Source organism: Ceratosolen solmsi, unplaced genomic scaffold (assembly GCF_000503995.2).
Source record: "Ceratosolen solmsi marchali unplaced genomic scaffold, CerSol_1.0 scaffold39, whole genome shotgun sequence".
NCBI classification, from domain to species: domain Eukaryota; kingdom Metazoa; phylum Arthropoda; class Insecta; order Hymenoptera; family Agaonidae; genus Ceratosolen; species Ceratosolen solmsi.
The window spans coordinates 1,743,560-1,762,433 of NW_011948433.1; the positions used below are offsets into that span (position 1 = coordinate 1,743,560).

Sequence of the window (18,874 nt, forward strand, 5' to 3'; positions counted from 1 at the left end):
AATATTAAAATTAACAAAAAATTAACCGCGCTTTAATAAAAGTATCATCACTTTTTAAACAAAATAACATCGATGCTTGCACTTTGAAAACTCATAAAAAATAGTAAATTAAATTGTACCTTATAATATTTCAAGAATATATGACAAATCTGTATCATATAAAAATACAGTTTGCCATAAGACAATAAAACGAAAGCATATGAATTAACGATTAGATATGTAAATGTTCAACTATTATAAGAACTATTTTATAATCAATCATGGACGTATACACGTATTTCTGTAAATAATTATTACGTCTTAATAGCAATGGCGCACATGAAAATAGGGGGGAATATAAGAAGGGACTGGAGCTGTTGGCTATTGGCAGCCTTCGCGCTACTCGTGGAAGCGGTACCGAGGAAAGCGTCACCGGACGATCCGCCGAATATCGTTCTGATAATCGCTGACGACATGGGCTGGAACGACGTGAGCTTCCACGGGAGCGATCAGATCCCGACGCCGAACATCGACGCCCTCGCCTACAACGGCGTCATCCTCAACAGTCACTATGTCTCGGCGATGTGCACTCCGAGTAGATCGGCTCTCTTAACCGGCAAGCACCCCATTCATACAGGCATGCAGCACCTTGTGATCCTCGAATCCGAGCCCCGGGGTCTTCCACTGCATGAAAAAATTCTGCCTCAGGTTTGTATAAACGTCCGATGTCGCACTAATTAACATACGATTCCCATTGCTGTGGACATTTGCTTGGAGATTTACTTGGATTGACTATTGGCTTTCATTTACCGAAGCAAATCATTTCTAAGCAAATCGAATGTAAAACAGTCGATAAAGCGAATTCGCTATATTTACATCGTTTTGCTCAATAAGATACGAAATGAGCATGATAATTGTACCCGAGCTTCGCTGTGACGTGAACTCACTTCCTTTCTCCTAATGGAACATTGGAAAACGCCATGTAATTAATGCACTACTTTTAAAAAGTCTAGGAATCCATTAATTAGGTAGTGTATCGATCGTAATATTATAATATTTTGCATTCTTTATTACGGGAATAATATTATCGTATTTGTGATCTTTTAAAAATGATAGTTATTGAAATATATTACGAATTACCTATCAAAAGAAGTAGTGAATTAAGTTATTGAAATATTTTCTTATTTAAATAAATCACAGAATGTAATGCAAAGCTAAGAAATATGTTCGAATAATGATTAATAAAAGAATAATCTTGATACTTAAATCGACGTTGTCATGCCTTCAAGTTACAGATTTAATAAACTTGTGAGATGTGATTGATAGTCGCGTGTGATGAAATGACTAATCCATTGTTTATTCTAATAGAAATTACTTTCGTAATTGATCGGTTACTTTTTTCACTAAGGCTATTTATTCTTCAGCCAATTAAAAATTGATAATGTAATTATTTCAGAAATATCTCAAATGAAACAAAAGAATTAAAGGAATAAATGATTTTTTAGCTTGGAAAATTCGATATTTGGCGCAGTTCTTGTATTAAAATTCGAATTAACGGTGAAATATAGAATTGATATCGATGAGTCAATTGAAAATTTAATATGAAAATTTTAATTATTATATTCAATTTACGAATTATTTTATTAAAAATGTTGACAGAATGAGAAAAACGAAATTACAGCATTTTAAAATTAATTTTTCATTTTAAATAACGTTAACTTTATCTTTACAATATTTCTATATTAAAAACTAAATCTAAATTTTATTCATATAATATGTGTAGCTTATATAACTTTAAAATTATCATCCATGAAATAATACAAAACTTAATAAACCACAACAATAAAAATAAATAGTAAATTTAACATGATATATATATATATATATATATATATATATATATATATTAGTTTTTTTTTTTTAATTGACAGATTCAGAAATTCATTATTTTCCTAGACAATATATATACATATATTCTATCGAAATTTTATGAAATTTATTCTATTAAAAGTTATTATTTAAAGAAATTACATATAAACAGATTATTCTAACACTCATTTAAATTTTAATGTAAAAGTTATATCTCCTTTAACGCACATACACTTTGACTTATAATTATAAATTTCATTAAATTGAAATAATTTTTAAAGATATGACTAAGACGATCTGTTATATGATGGTAATTTAAGTAATATTTTCTATTGCATACAATTAAATATATTTCTTGAATCTTGAAATGTATATTCCTTGTACCTAAATATCTATAAAAACATATTGTCGTATTATAATAAATATTTATAAATAAGAAAATTATAAATATCTATAATTTGAGTTTCTTCTATTTACATAAAATATAACTTAAATATTTAACTAAATAATGTGCATAAAATTTTAACATATTTAAATAAATAATGTCATATTAAAATATAGAAATTAATTTTTCATACACTAAAAATAGAAAAGAATCAATACAAAATTATACAGTGAATGTTTAAAAGTATAGAACACTCATAATGAATTAAAATTAGAAAATAAATTATTTCAGTAACCATCAATGTAATATTTATAACAAATACAATTAAAAATTATAATATCTATTATAGGATATAATTAAAGAAATTTAAAAAAAAAAGCGTAGTTCTACTAAATATATTATATTTACAGTTAAAGATATTTCTTGCTTACCGACTAAGTTAAACACTTTAAAAATGTATAAAAATGAATTAATTTTCGTCTATGCTAATTTAACAATATATTTATACTAAACCTAAGAAATTATTATATAAATTTCTATGACACGTACTTTGAAACAAAATATTTCCTAGTTATGCTGAAATTGATAAGTACAATTAAAAATTGAAATACAATATACAGGTTTAAAAATGAATTTATAATAGAAAATTCGTAATATTGAAATAAAATCATTGTTTACCGAATGAGACATTACGTGGTAAACAATTTGAATTCTTGAATAGATTATGTATAAAATAATGAATTTTTTGTACTGAAATATGCAAATTATTCTATTAGAAGAAGATCGTTTTAAAGAACAAACAATACCTTTCTTAACATTTTAATAAATAATCGTATATTGATTAGATGTTGTTTACAAAATTAAATAACTAACATTCTCATTTACTTAATAATGATATAAATTTCATAATTTAATGATAGTAATAATAATAATAATAATAATAATAATAATAATAACACAATTATTTTTACTTATAAATACTCTAACTGATTGAATACTCTAAATGATAATCTAATTGATTGAATCGTTACTTTTTGTTTTGTCACAACAATATTGCTCCTCAAATTTATCTTCGTCATCGCATCACAATAAAATGTGGTAGCTTATTATTATTGCAATAAATTTATCTATAAATTTACTTATAGATAAATTACTATACTCCTCATTTGTAGATTTTTTTATACATTTTTTACAAATAATAAGCATATACATATATATATTTATATATTTATATATCAGTTATATTTATTTATATAAAATATAAAATTATACACAAAGAAAAACTATACAATACATAGCATTTGTATTTAATTAACTTGTTATTTAATTTTTTCATTTAATTAGCTATCCGTCAAATAATTATAACGTAATCTACTATATTCAAATGATATAAAGTAAATGATTTTAGATAATATCTAAAAATCTAATTTCTAAGTTTATTAATGTTTATGAATTGCATTGCATGTGGATTTCAATTTATTTTCAATAAATTGAATTAAAGCAATGTATGAGTAATTATAAAAGTATTTCATTTACATAAAAAAAAACTTGTTACTTTAAAAATAGCAATTCAATCAAATCTTTAAAAATTCATACAACAAGATCTAGTTTTGATATTATCTAATTACAGTAAATAAAAAATTATGTCTATATTCCTAATAACAAAGTTGTAAAAAAAAGTAGTTTTGTAATACAAAAAGATATTATTATTTATAGAGATTATATTATTTATAAGATATATATATATATATATATATATATATATATTTATATATATTTATTATTATATTATTATAAATAAATATTATTATTTTGTAAAAAGAATTGAATGTAAGAAGTTATATTTATAGTAATATTAAAATTTACATAAATTTCTAAGAAACGTGTAATTGCTTTTAATTGTTTTTTTTAATAAACCATTGAATGCATATTTGAATATTTTAATTAAAAACCAAAAACAAAGCAAAAACAAAAAAAAAAAGAAAACAAGAATCAAAAAATAAAAGAAATAATTAATTTGCTTATTGAAATATGTCCATGACAAGTCGAATAATTAATGTCACATGCTCTTATTGTTCTTAAATATTAATGTTTTTGGCTAATTAAAGTAAGGCGAGTAACGGTATTGACATAGCACTTATTTGTTATATGTTTTGAGCGTCTGAATTTGGTATACTAAATATGAAAGAGTACCAATATATATAAACATTAATGCATAACGTTACAAAGTGCGATAGTTAAATGAATTATCGCTGAAAAATTTATGTTCTCATAACGTCAAACACCTACGAATATATATAATAGAATTTTACTAAAAGTCGTAATGTATTTTCATGAACTATTTTTGATTTTAATCTCTTTTCGCAAAATGCAACTCGGTGAATTCGACCGACGATAAAGACACAAGAGCACCACTGTTTCTAAACGACGTCATATTTGTCTTCACGCTCCCTTAAATATATCGTATGTTTTGATAGTACTTGAAGGAAACTGGCTACAGGACGCATGCGATCGGCAAGTGGCACCAAGGCTCATATCGTCGCGAGTACACACCGACGTACCGAGGTTTTGACTCCCACTTCGGCTACTGGAACGGTCTCCAGGATTACTACACGCACGAGGTGGCCTCGTCGGTCGACTCGGAGAACTTCCTCGGCTTCGATATGCGCCGTAACATGAGCGTGGCCCGTGACACTTGGGGCAAGTACTCGACGGATCTTTTCACTGAGGAGGCGGTACGACTGATCGAGAAACACCACCCGGAAGCCGGACCGATGTTTCTCTACATGGCTCACCTCGCACCCCATAGCGGCAACAAGTGGGAGCCCCTCCAGGCTCCCGACGAGGAGATCGCCAAGTTCGCCTATATACGCGACCCCGAGCGCCGTATTTATGCAGCGATGATGTCCAAGCTCGACGAGAGCGTCGGCGAGGTTGTTGCTGCGCTCAGACGCAAGTCCATGTTGCACAACAGTATTATCGTCTTCATGGCCGACAATGGCGCGGCCACTCAGGGTATTCACTACAATCGGGGCAGCAATTTTCCGCTACGCGGGGTGAGTTGTGTATCTTCCACCCCTACCACCTCCCCGCCATATCCTCCTCCTCCGCAGTTCTCGCCTTAACCATAGATTTTGCGCGAATCGAGCGATTACGAGGCTAGAAAGTGCTGAATGAGCCCTTTCTCTAAGGTGATGGCAAAGGGAAATGCATGAAAAGCGTCCGATAACCACGCCTTCGCACGTTTTCCATTCGTATTATTGAGGTCGTTACGAATATTAGATAGTTTTTAATGTTGGAATAATAATGGTCGGGATGATTTATGACCGTCCGCCTGCAAAATCATATCGCTCGATTAACGTTAGCGCGTGTGAATTATTCGACTACATGTACTGTGCCCATTACAAGGATTACACTATCCTAGGAGGACATTATTGGCATTTCAGTATCCAACGTATTCAAAATAAGGATTCGATTTTTAAATAAAACCTTATAAATATGTATAGGTTGACAAAAATATTTCATTCGCTTTCTAAAATTATAGTCCTAGTGAATCCTTGAATATTTTATATAACTTTACCGGTTAGTGAGATACCTTTTTAATTAAATTATATTTTGTATGTAATTTATTAATACAAATAATCACATTTTACATATAACGTATCACACGTATAAAAGAAACAATTGAGATAAGTTGACTGAACTTTAATTTGTTTGTTTATGGCACTTTCCATAAAACATAAACACACAATAAAATAAATTCATAAGATACTTGTTTATTTCATTAGCTTATATTTTCTGCAATAAAGCTCAATTATTATTATTGAATTGCTTAATGAAACTAGCAGTGATAAATCCTAAGCAATAATTATTAATATTTTCTTCTGGAAAATAAATTTATAATAGTTAGGTTTAATCTCTGTAAAATTGAACAAAAGATTTCACAAGAAACTTCATTATGTATGGATAAACTAGATTAGTACTTGGTGTATTAAATCTTAGTCAAACTTAGAAGAAAAAAAAAAGAATCGTTTGAGCGGAATAAATGAAAAACGAATCTTGAAATAATATTAGAACGTATTATGTACTTGTAACGATATTATGATAGAAAGATAAAGTTGGTAATTGTATAATTAGATATATTTATATAATCGAGTAGAATATTGCACAAGATATTTAATACTTCAATTCTAAATCAATTTTTTAGAAAACAAATACAAAAAAAACATTAATAAAAGTACCATCGTTTTTTCAGTTTTTATATAGAATACAATGCATTTTTTTTTTTTTTTTTTTTTTTTTTTAAGTTTTAACGTAAATTCTTAATTTTGAATTTGAGAAACTTATTGAATGATTTAACCATAATTTAACAAAATAATGTAAACAAACAAATATTTGAAGCGAACTACTACTAATGTTAATATGAGTAAAATAATCAATGGAAATTCAAATTAAATTATCCCCTATAATTTATGTTAGAAAGAAACATAAAATTTTATTGAATTAAAAAGTGAATTCTATACTTTCTACGTATTGTTAAAAAGAAAGTTTAGTTTGAATAAAATAAAGATACCCAACTAATTTATAGATGACAATTCTATTTCCATTTTATAGAGAATTTGCAAATGTCGTCAGTTCGAGCTTGCCAAATTAAAAAAAAATTTGTATGTAATCTCATAGATACGATATTAACGTTATTAAAAACTTTTTTAGTTTTTATTTTAATTTAAAATTATTCTAGACATTATTCTTATCACAATGCTGCAAAAAAGTCAAAACAAAATTATAAGCGTTTTGAAAATATTAGCAATTGCAATAAGTAGTCTTATGGAAATTCTTACATTGTATTATTATATTATATTTTGCACTTCTAAATCAATGATAATGGATGAATGTTTTTATTCTCAAAACATAATAACTAATTGTTGTATGTTAAATATTATTTTAATGAAATCACTGACTCTATAATTAATGAGGCAATTCATAAGAAATATTCCTTCATTTAAACAATTTTTTGGATAATTAAAATGAAAATTAGAATCATCTCTTTGTATAAAAAAAAAAAATGCTTTAAATTTACTTTATAATATTGCATTTTAGATCAAATTAAATCATAATATTTATTAATGTTACGAATTATCGAAATACTTTAATTTATATTAATCGATATGTTTCTTTTGTGACATTTATGAAATAAATATATTGATAAATTTAATTAAAATCCTTTATACAATGTGTTATTAAATATATATAAATTCAGTATACGGAAATTTAATATAATTTACGGCATATGATTGCCACAAAAATAAGACAATACAATAATATACAAGTGATATGATAAATTGTATAATGTAGGGCGAGTCTGATTTTTTTTTTTTTAATTTTTTTAAATATTTCATTTGAAAGTTGTACGAATATTCATTAATTTTGTAATATTCATTAGTGTCATTATACAAACAATTTTCCATTGATATTCTTATACCCATTTGCATTCCTTTTACCGTATTCAGTGTTTTTTTTTTATATATCAGTATAGTAATAATCTAATGCTGCAAATTAATACAAATATACAGTAATATACACACTAATATAAATAAGTATTAAAAAGTCAAGTTTTTGGTATTTTGGTGTAGAATAAATGAGGCAAGATAGGGCTTAAGAAAATATTCTTATTTGCTTTTTAATATTACTCGAAGCTACAATTTTCTAAATAAAAAAATTAAATAGACAAATATGTTCTAAAAGAACTTATTATTTATGACTATTTAAGTAGTATAAGAATTAAAGGATAATTGGTTGTGAAAAAATATTGATTTCTTAAGCATAACCATAGATACATTCAAATATTTATTTAACAAATAATAAAAATAAAAACTTTATTTCTCATTGATATTAAAATAGTTTGTAGAATATTTCAAATCAACTTTTAATTAATCACCTCGTATATTCTGGACATATAAACAATTGTTGTATTTAATATTTCCTATCGAATAAAATCATATATTAAAATATATCTTCTGTTAGCTCTATCAGCATCGCATTAAACATTCGCAGTAAAATTTTGTATCCTTTTTGTTTTTCGCAATTTGATTTGAATTTCAATGACCGTAGATCTTTTTAATGCCAACTTAAACAATCATGAAAATTCACCGTCTTAGGTAGATCGATAACGAAGAGTGATTACAGTCAAAGAAATCTTTAAGCACCTTAGGTCTTATTATTGTCTAATTTGATATTTAATATTTATGAATCCATAAATTTATTAGCTACGATGCCTTTTTCATATAAAATCCCGTCTCGACGGTTAATAAAATAATCGCTGCTTTCTTTGTACACTAAAAACGTACATAAAGCGTATAAACGCAATAAACTGTACAGAAACGACGGGACATTGTTAAGTAAAAGCTAAGATAAATTAAGTAAAGCGGAAGGAGAAGTTTGGAAGTCGTAAAAGACACGTTTGCATTCCAGATAAAGGCAAGTGCGTGGGAGGGCGCAGTTCGCGGCACAGCTGCAGTCTGGAGTCCTCTGATCCGGCGGCCTAAGCGCGTCTCCAGTGACCTCATGTACATCGCGGACTGGCTGCCGACCCTGGCCTCGGTCGCGGGTATAAGGCTGAACTCGGGCTTGGACGGTGTCGACATGTGGCCGAGCATCAGTGGCGAGGTCGTAGTGCCCCCAGCCCGCAACGAGGTACTCGTCAACATCGACCCGATCTTCAACTACTCGGCGATCCGACGCGGTGACTTCAAGTACGTCCTCGGGTCTGTCGGGAATGGCGACGCCTGGTACGGGGAGAGCGGCCGACCCGGAGCCGACCCCGCCGAAGGTTCCAGCCCCAGCTACGATCCGGAGAATGTACTCATGAGCAAGGCCGGGACCGCCATCTCTGGACTCCTCACCGCCAATCAGGTTTGCACACCAATACCAATGAGCTTGCACTCCTTGTTTTTTTTTTTTTTTTACGTTCCTACCTACGCCCTCTCATACGCTCGTAATACCGTCACTTTTATCACTACTGAATAACAAAATGCACGCCCATTATGAAATAACTACGCTGCAGAACGCAATTTTTACAGATTTTGCGAAAAGAAAAAAGAAAAAGACAAAAAATGAAGAACTTGATTATTTTTGGAGAATGATGTTGATCGGTTAATAGGAAATTACATTAAATAATACAGATTTCAAATTTTTCTGACGAGCGTAAGCTCAACGTAGAAAGTTCTACTGTCGCAATCACTTCGTGTTAATCATTTCATGCATTGTAAATCATGACATTGGCCCCTTTTGAGATTTTGCGTATACTTTCGTTAAAATTTGGCTAACTAAATCTAACGAATAATAATCGACATTCTTTTAGAAATTTCAGCAAAATAATTTTATTACCAAAATTATGTGAATTGTTTATTACTTGAAAAGGTATTTTCATGCTCATGATTTGCGAAGGGTAAAAATTATTTTTAAATAAAAGAATTTTGTGTGTATCTATATATATGTGTATGTGTGTGTGTGTGTGTGTGTGCGCGCGCGCGCGCGATGGCAATTTCTGATTGGAAAAAGAAGAAAAAGAAAATTGTAACTTGAGTAGAGAAATATCTGGTTTATTACTTCGATTTCTGAGAAATGACTAAAAATGCTCGTATTTCAGTATTTTTTCAGGAACTTTTGTAATAAAATGGGGGGAAAAAAAATTGTGTTTAACATTGATTTTATGAATAACATTGAAATAATAAAACTGTCCTTAATATTGTAATAAAATTATATTCAATGGCATATGAATTAAAATTCAGCAAATCGTTTCGATACAATATGCAAATCTTAATCATTTTAATGTCATGTTAGTATTACAAAATATTTGCATAATAATATTTCAAAATGTATTTGCCTTAGACTCATTATAGATAAAACTTTTTCAGTCGAAAACAATCATCGTGTATGTATAATAATCAGCTTATTTCTTGAAATTTTATCAGGTAACCGAGGTCAGAGCCGTAAGAAACGATGGCTATGAGCGTGTGAAAGAAGAGGAAATGGCCACGACGAAACTACTTACAGCCGATGAGTTGCTGAAACTTAGATCTATAGCTACGTTACATTGTACTACGCCGGAAGTCGAATGGGTAAGTGTCATTTCATGTTAATACGAAATTAATTTTTTTTTATTACTTTTCTATTAATGTGCATGAACGATGACAGTACATCTTAACCATACACAAGTTATTTGCTACGAGCGTACATTTTTAAAGATAAAAGATCAAATTAGAATTTAGGGATGGAAAATAGTAATGTGCGCGCTGTGCTGATTTTTAAACGTTATGTGAAATGTGAAAAAGCAGAGCTAGATTAGCGGTTCCATTACAAAATACTGATTTACGCAATCGACAGTTTGCGGCTTTTACCAATTAAAAATTTCAATATATGAATATATATATATATATATATATATATATATATAGCAAAAATCACATTTATCATGAATTTTTCTTATTATTTACGCTCATTATCATAGATTACATCAAATGTATTAATTACAATGAAACACAGGGATATTCATGAAATTTAAATAATAAAGCTCATGATCGTCAATGATATTTTATTCTAATGATTCGGAATTCATACGCGACAAAAGTAATTGCATTTAAAATTTTGAAAACCATATCCAAGCGAACGAATGGTTGGAAAATTATATTAAATTTATTTATACAACCGAATAACTCAAAAATGTCTAATAAAATTATACGATAGTATAATTTAGCCGAAACTACTAATCCAATAACGATAAACAAACAGTTGACCTAACTTATATTGTCCGCCAATATACTATGTATAACTTTATTACATTACATATGTTTATTTGTTTTTTTTTTATTCTCTTAAGTCCTTTCCGCGCTATTGTTTTTCTATACACGTACTAATGCATATAAACTGCATTGATAGGTTTTATATATATATATATATATATATATATATAAATCAATTCATAATATTGAGCGTAAGATTAACGATAATAAGGTGAATTTTTTTTTTCATTGAGCAAATTACTTTCGTAATGCGGTATTAAAATGCTATATAACTCCGAGGAAAAACTTCTTTCATGTGTACATAATTTAAAATAATGAAAAAATTCTTTTTACGTTTTCTCTGATATTGATTGTATAGAATAGAGCGACATAAATCTAAAAAAAAAAGAAAGAAAAAAGACTGCGTTTCCTTTAGTATTCCGTTAACAATTAAATATTTAATGATATGTTTATTACGTGATTGAAGTCAGAGTTATGTTACAAGTAATTAAATTAAGTACTTTAATGAATTCCTATACTCTTCATTCAAAATTAAAATTAATTTATAAATTCTCCGAAAAGAAAATTTGCAATTTAATAAATTATATTCTAAAAATATTCATGAAAAATAGATTAAATTTAAAAGAAACAAAATTTTTATATAAGCATTTATATAATCTAAATATAAATTTAAAATTATTTAATATTGTTTTCATTACTTTTTTCATAGATATTAAAAATGTTAAAATAATCTTTTATTTTTTATATACAAGATAAGTAAAATCATTTTAGCTTTATATTTATTAAGTTTCATTAAATTATTAATAATTAAAAAATGTAACTGTCCTTTACCAAAAGAAAAACATGAATTATTTTCATTTAATAGGTATGTTTAATTCATGAATTTTTAACGCATTTGTACAAAATTAATTACCAACATTACAAATGTCATCAGTGATTAGCGATTCGAATCAAGAAATAGCATAAATGAAAATTTTTTAATTTCATATATGCTTTCCACTTAGAGATTTCATTATTTCTTGCATCGAGAAATTTAACAGTTCGTGTAGATCGATTAACAAACAAGAAAGAGAAAAAATATATCACTGTAACTATAAAAAAACTTGTAAATAGGAAAAAATATTAATTCTTGGTAAATACATTTGTATTGCAGCAAATTTGTCAAAGTATCGATTAAAAATAAAAAGTCGATCGATAGATACCTATTTAATGTACAATTGAAGGTCGGATCATTATGAGTGTTTCTAAGAAAATCTTCTCATCGATCTCGAGACCTTCGTCTGATTGCGCAACATCCATTCTAACGAAATTGCAATTGAAATGTTTGATTTTTCTATTACGTACGTTAGCATAGGAAATAGATCAAATTTTGTTACGAACGCATAATGGTAAAAAAGAAAAAAAAAGAAAATAAAAGAAAAAAAGAGAAGAAAAAGGAACGATAAATATAACTTATCGTTAATAAGAAGTTAATTATTCCACTTCTAATTATACCTGCTTACGTTAATTCTGGCTGCCGTGAATCATCGTTCCAGGTCGAATGCAAGCCCCTGGAAGCGCCCTGCCTCTTCAACATCAAGGAAGACCCATGCGAACAGCGCAACCTCGCTGAGAGTCGGCCAATGCTCCTGGCCACCCTGGAGGAGGCACTTCTCAAGTACCAAGTAACGGCAGTGCCACCGAGCAATATACCAAACGATTTGCGGGCCAATCCCGCTCTGTGGAACGATACCTGGGTCAATTGGCTCGACGACGACCCTTTGGAATTCCTCGTCGACGATGTGAATAAAGATCATCTCGACGATCCAACCTCCAAGCTTTCCGGTCCGATTATCGCCACCCTCGCGATCATATTGGGCCTCGCGCTCCTTGGCATCGTCACTTTTATCGCGCTCGGCTGCAGCCGGGAGTACAGTAAGCTTAGGAAAAAGCAGCAACAGTCGGCTTATCGTAGCTCCACGTAAGTTCTTGGACCATGGATTTTCTTGATTATCAATGTCTCGTTCATTATGACTCGAGTGATTTGCATAGTTGAGCCTCTTGGCCAAGTTTATTGTAGTCTCGTTACAAATTACCAAAAAGCTTTTATCTTTGATTTTGTCGTTGATGCTAATGTGTCTCAATATAAAGGTATATAAAGGTAATTAAATTAATTAATGATAAATGATTAATAATTTCTTATCAAGCATTGTTCCGTTATTGCAATACAAACTAGATCTACCTAAACTGATAATAATTTACTATCAAAAACTGTGTAATTAATATAGAATAGCATCATAAAAACAATTTTTAACTTTTCTGTTATGTTAACTCCAAATCGAATTGAAAGTGTGATCATTACTAAGCTAATATATATATATATATATATATATATATATATATATTTATATTAAAGTATCGAATATATATTAACTGTAAATTATTAAAATATAAAATACTTAATGACGTTTGGATAGATGTAATTACTTTCCTTGTGTGAATAAAGTCGAAAACAAATTAAAAGCACGAATATGTAAGTCAATTTATACAGTTAGTCTTTACGAAATTATAGATATTGCTGGTAATTTATCAGTTCAAATTTAGATTAACTTTTCCATTTCATCAAAAAAAAAAAAATAAATAAATAAAAAAAAATATATATATTGTTATTGATTTTTAGTCCTTTTCAAGAAGTACAGCAACCGAGTGAGACAATAGCTGTACTGGAGCAAGGATTTCCGGACGAGAGTCACGTAAGGTCAAAGATACTAAACTTGAATGATAGAAGTGAGATGAACGATACAAGATCTATAGAAACCCACACAAATTTTAAGAAAGGCATCGAATGAGAAAGATCCAGAGGTCTACTATCAGTGCGAAAACTAAACCAAAATATAACATTGTGCTCGGATCGAGCGTTAATCACTTGAAAAACTTTATTGAAGCTCACATGAGACAAGTCGTTAAGTATATATATATATATATATATGTGTGTGTGTATGTGTGTGTGTGCGCGTGTGTGTGTACATTTTCGGAAGACATTACGTAAAAGTTTTTGACAATTGCGAGAGTAAATAAAATTTTTGCCGAAAATTATTAACGAAGAATGTGAAATTTCCAGTTCTATACTTCCGCTTGAATAAATAGCTCCAAGACAAGAAATTATGTCTATTTAATTTTTCTTTCTTTCTCATTATTTTGACCGCTACAAAATTTACACAATTATTAAAATTATTTAGCAATATTTTAATTTAATAATTTTAATAGCGAGACTTTTAATATGTACTTATTAATAAATATAAATTAAAAAACATTAAAATTTTTTCTCTTTTCTTTTTATTAATAAATAAAACTATCGCGAATATTTAAAAAATTAATTTTTATTCTAATTTACGAGTATACTCTTAATGCTTAAAACTACGTAGGTTCATATAACATTTATTAAATAATATTCATACAGTGACATTAAATTTATGTCATATGATAATTTATCAAATATATTTTGACTTTGTTAAACGAAATAGAGTAATTAAAATTTAAAAGCTAAATATATGTTTAAAAAATATATCAAGTTGTACATTATTAGTTTACAAAATACTATGATACTCGAGTTAATCACTACCTCACGAAGATGGTTGTTTTACACTCATTCTCTACGATATATAATCTATTATATCATTGAAGTAAACAAAATATGTTTCTTCTCGATATTCAAGAAGAATCTGCAAAATGTAATTTATAAAACGTACACTGCAAGCGAAGTAATATTTTTACAAATGTACAAACCGCGTTTTATTCTTTTAAGAATCGCCAATAAATGTAAATCGATAATTGTATGTATACATGTATATAATAAACATCAGGCAAGGCTCCTTATTTTCAATTAGTAAACTATATTTTTATTTGTCTGTACAAAACTGAAGCAGATCCACTGTGACTGCGTCCAAAGGATCTATCAGTGTCTACATTACATATTTATCACCATTGAGTGATTTATTTTAATCTTTCTTTAATTTTTAATTACATGAGAATATTAGTCGCCAAATGACATATCACATTCCCTGAACGAGCGCACTTTTATCATTGATAATTACTGGATTTTGTGAATCTATACAAGAGCGTAACAAAAATTTAATTTTACAAATAGCGCCTCAACTCTACGTTCCATCATTACTCTTTATATCTAACTTGAATACAATTCACATCATTGTAAAACAAACAAGTGTATGATTTTTTATCTTTCCTTTTATCCTTCTCTTTACTGTCCACGCAAAGGCAACTCTGAAAATACAACTTTGTATTTTACGAATCAATAAACAAATGCATTCGTTATACAGATACAAATTTTTTAAATTCTCATTTGTTTTTTTCCATGCTACATATATATATAATACATTTGACTTGCTACCGATGGGCAACAAGAGTAATTATTATTGTACGCTGTCCTTTTCTTTCTAATTGTCTGACAAATAAAAAGCACAACGTGAATGCTGATAAGAAGCCCTACAAGGGCTTTTCAAACCTTTATACGTAGTATAGATTTTCAAAGCTAATGAACGATTAGCGATCTTTTGCTTTGGATTCCACTTCACAAGGAATGTTTATTGTAAATAGATGAAGATATAGCTGATGTTATTTCTGCTTTTGTTCTTTCGACTTCTCCTCAATCACATGTGTACTATTTTCGGTGTGCTGTAAGAAATCAAGAATAGATTAAAAAAAAAAAAAAAAAAAAAAAAAAAAAAAAAAAAATTTAATTCAATGAAAAATAATTAATATTAATTAATATACAGTGAATTGCTCTTTTACAAATAAGATTTAAGCAATGATTTGAATAAAATTGTATTACTTAATTAAAGATCATATTTTAAAAGCACCAGTAATAAATTAATTTTTCGATGATTGCTCAATACTATTTAACATTATCTATTACAATTCATCGTCGAATGATTAGAAAAATAAATAAAAATCGTGAAAAAACATTACATTGAAATGCTTTAAAATGAAGATAGACTTATCAGTGTAGTCACCATTAAGTATTTTGCAACGATGAAATAATACGTACTTGTATATATATCGATATAATACATCTTACATACCTCTTTCCCCATAGCCAATTCATTAAAACGCTCGATTGACTCTGAACGTCCCGCGCTGTAATAAGAAATTTTTATGTTAATGGTATTATTAACGCTGATTGATCTCTCTTTCTAGCAACGCTATTTATCATAGAATATACCAAATTGATTACTGTCAAAATAAAATGCAAAACGATTGGACATGATTACACAGAATATTTGAAATAATGCCAATTGCAAAAAATGTTTAAGCACTTTTCTAAAATACGAAGTACTTGTGGTATTTTTTTTTTTTTGACGCCTTGCTTGTTACAATACTCAATAAGCTCTTTCAATAACGCGTTAAAGCTTTCGGTAAAAAAGATAAAAGTACTATTATCTTCTTCGTATAAATGAGCCGATTAAAAGAATTCTTTATGAATTATTAGGATACAATGAAGCTTTAGCACGAATATAAAATGCAAATTTGATAATGATTAGTCCACTTGAATTTCCGGTGCAGTCTTTTCCAATTAGCACCAAATAAGATAATCTTCTGAAAGAGCGAGCCAACCCCCATCACACAATCCCCCTCGTATACGTACAAAGCGTGTAATTGGCATTCACCAGCCTGGTGGCAGTGTCCGCTGGTAATGTACTCGATACGTCCCCGTGACCGAGCAGCGACATTTGCTGGGCGTGTCTCAGCTCTCGCTCGTCACTCAGTCGTATGTCCCGACCTTGGTCCACGCTCTTCAGCTGTGACAACCTGGATGAGCAATTTAAAAAATCTAGCATTTACAAGGGACGTCTACCGGGGATACGAAGCTATGGGCTACGTGCAGCAGCGGTGATACGTGTTTAAGCATTTCTCTTATTGATGAGGGACCAAACGCAAGCTCAACTAAATGTGCTCGAAGAAATTCATACGACATTAATGATTTTCTCAGTATTTATTTAATTTACACCTCGAGGAGATTAATTATTTATTTAAAATGTCACTTTCCGGCTTAGCATTCGTTTTTTTTTTTTTTTATGTTTAACGTTTTCAAGAGAAGTCGGTGTGAGTATTTGTAATTACAGCCAGTTTAAAATGATTAAAATACAAGATATGTATGATCTCATATTTTTATATAAAGTCCTTAAGTTTCTTATGTCCAGGCTCTTAATATTCGTAGAAGCTCTACAAATACAAGTACATTACTAATTAAATAAACAAGCCATCGAACAATATGATTTCTCACTTTCAATAATTAGAGAATATCGTCTGTCGCATCTAATGGAATAATAATAATAATAAAAAAAAAGATCGCGTCCGGGTGCGGACATATCACTAATCAACTAGTTAAAAAAAAAAACAAAGAAAAATAAAATTAAAGAAAAAATAGTCATAGATAAGCGTGTCATGAAACGTGAAGCTTCGCGTGTTTTCTCACTCTGAACGGCAGCTCTCCGTCCGCTTTAAAGATACTAACAGTTTAAAAAAAAAAAGTATCGGCAAGGTAAACATACTTCTGAGCAAGAGCCTTCTTATCTTCGTCGATCGACGAATTAATGGCCTCCCTGGCAATCTCAATTGGATCTTCCAGTTGGGAAGACGAGGGATTACGGATGAGAGGCTCGACATGCTCGGACATCAACTCCGTCGGCGACACATTCCTTCTTAGATTTGAGACTGCCGCTCCCAGATTGTACTTCCGCAGCTCCTCGTTGACGCGTATGGCGTTCGACAGCCTCAGCTGCAGGGTGTCGCGCTCCTCCAGCAGCTGTATAAGCTCGTGGGTGAGTTCCTCGCAGCGTACGTCCCGCTGATGCAGCATGTACAAAGCGAGATCGAGCTCGTCGGCCGCTGAAGACGAGGCCACGGACTCCGGGCCTGACTCCCTTTTTGGACTTTCCTGTAACTGTATGTAGCACATGGTTATCTCGTTAAATTTGCCTCACTCGTGCACTCGCATATCGATATTTCGTACGATTGATTTGGAAAAGTCCGCTCGATCATTATCACAAAACATACGCACATAATATATCGATACTTATAATATACTTTGTGGGGGAGTATAATAGTAATTTTAGGCTAAACATTAGCCAAATGTCGCAGATTGCATGCTAAGCTAAATCGTACTCAACTTTAAAAAATTCTTGTATAATTATATTTTCGATTCAGATAAATGTAAAAATCTAATGATTATAAATTACAAAGTTAAGTGCATTAAGAACCGTATTATCTAAAACGGAAAATTAAGAAAATAAAGTTACCAAAGGCCTGAAGGAACAAGCAACTCGACTACAGAGCCGATCGTTAAAGACAAATGTCTTTAAAAAGACTAAAGCTTCAGTTAAATTGCAATATAAATGTTAAGGGAGCGAACCGATTAATAAACGAGCTTACGATATTAGACGCGACAATTAACGAGCTTTTACAAATACGAGTTTTTACAAATCTGCAAGCAATTAAGCAACATCAGATTTCATTTACTTTGCCATTAACAATTTGTTAATTATCACAAGAATTAATAAAGTCGTTTAATTAATGGGCATGAATGTACCCGTTGATGCTGCTGCTGTAGCTGCTGCTGCAGCTGCTGATGTTGCTGCTGCTCCATCAATTGTTGCTGCTGCTGTTGATGCAGCTGCTCGTGTAGTTGCTGCTGCTGTTGTTTCTCTTGACTAGATTGTTGAGAGCCGAGAGAGTGCCGCTGTAGCGCATATTCCATCAGTTCGAACTCCTTGACCTTCTCGGCAATCTGCTGGTTAAGACTGTTTATTTGCAGCTCCTTGATCTGAAGTAATCGACGTAATTC

General features: G+C 30.0%; 2 protein-coding genes across 2 annotated transcripts in view; one reads left to right on the forward strand and one right to left on the reverse strand.

Annotated features, from left to right (window-relative positions):
* Positions 1-302: 302 nt before the first annotated feature.
* Positions 303-13,964, forward strand: LOC105364511 (arylsulfatase B). The gene is made up of 6 exons (XM_011502443.1): positions 303-687; positions 4,711-5,289; positions 8,705-9,145; positions 10,207-10,353; positions 12,570-12,994; positions 13,694-13,964. The coding sequence occupies exons 1-6, from the start codon at positions 310-312 to the stop codon at positions 13,860-13,862; spliced, it is 2,139 nt and encodes a 712-aa protein (XP_011500745.1). The 5' UTR covers positions 303-309; the 3' UTR covers positions 13,863-13,964.
* Positions 13,965-15,226: 1,262 nt separating this feature from the next.
* LOC105364512 (centromere-associated protein E) overlaps positions 15,227-18,874 on the reverse strand; it is an 18,259-nt gene continuing 14,611 nt past the window's right edge. Inside the window, exons 11-15 of the mRNA XM_011502444.1 lie at positions 18,705-18,874; positions 17,583-17,954; positions 16,676-16,839; positions 16,113-16,167; positions 15,227-15,705 (exon numbers count right to left, since the gene is read on the reverse strand). Of these exons, the coding sequence (XP_011500746.1) occupies positions 15,681-15,705; positions 16,113-16,167; positions 16,676-16,839; positions 17,583-17,954; positions 18,705-18,874 (786 nt within the window). The 3' untranslated portion in view covers positions 15,227-15,680. The remainder of the gene's footprint in view (positions 15,706-16,112; positions 16,168-16,675; positions 16,840-17,582; positions 17,955-18,704) is intronic.

Coding starts and splice junctions, on each gene's coding strand:
- LOC105364511 (XM_011502443.1), top strand. CDS start 310: ATGGCGCACATGAAAATAGGGGGGAATATAAGAAGGGACTGGAGCTGT. Junction 10,354..12,569: donor CTACGCCGGAAGTCGAATGG/GTAAGTGTCATT, acceptor TCATCGTTCCAG/GTCGAATGCAAGCCCCTGGA. Junction 12,995..13,693: donor TCGGCTTATCGTAGCTCCAC/GTAAGTTCTTGG, acceptor ATTGATTTTTAG/TCCTTTTCAAGAAGTACAGC.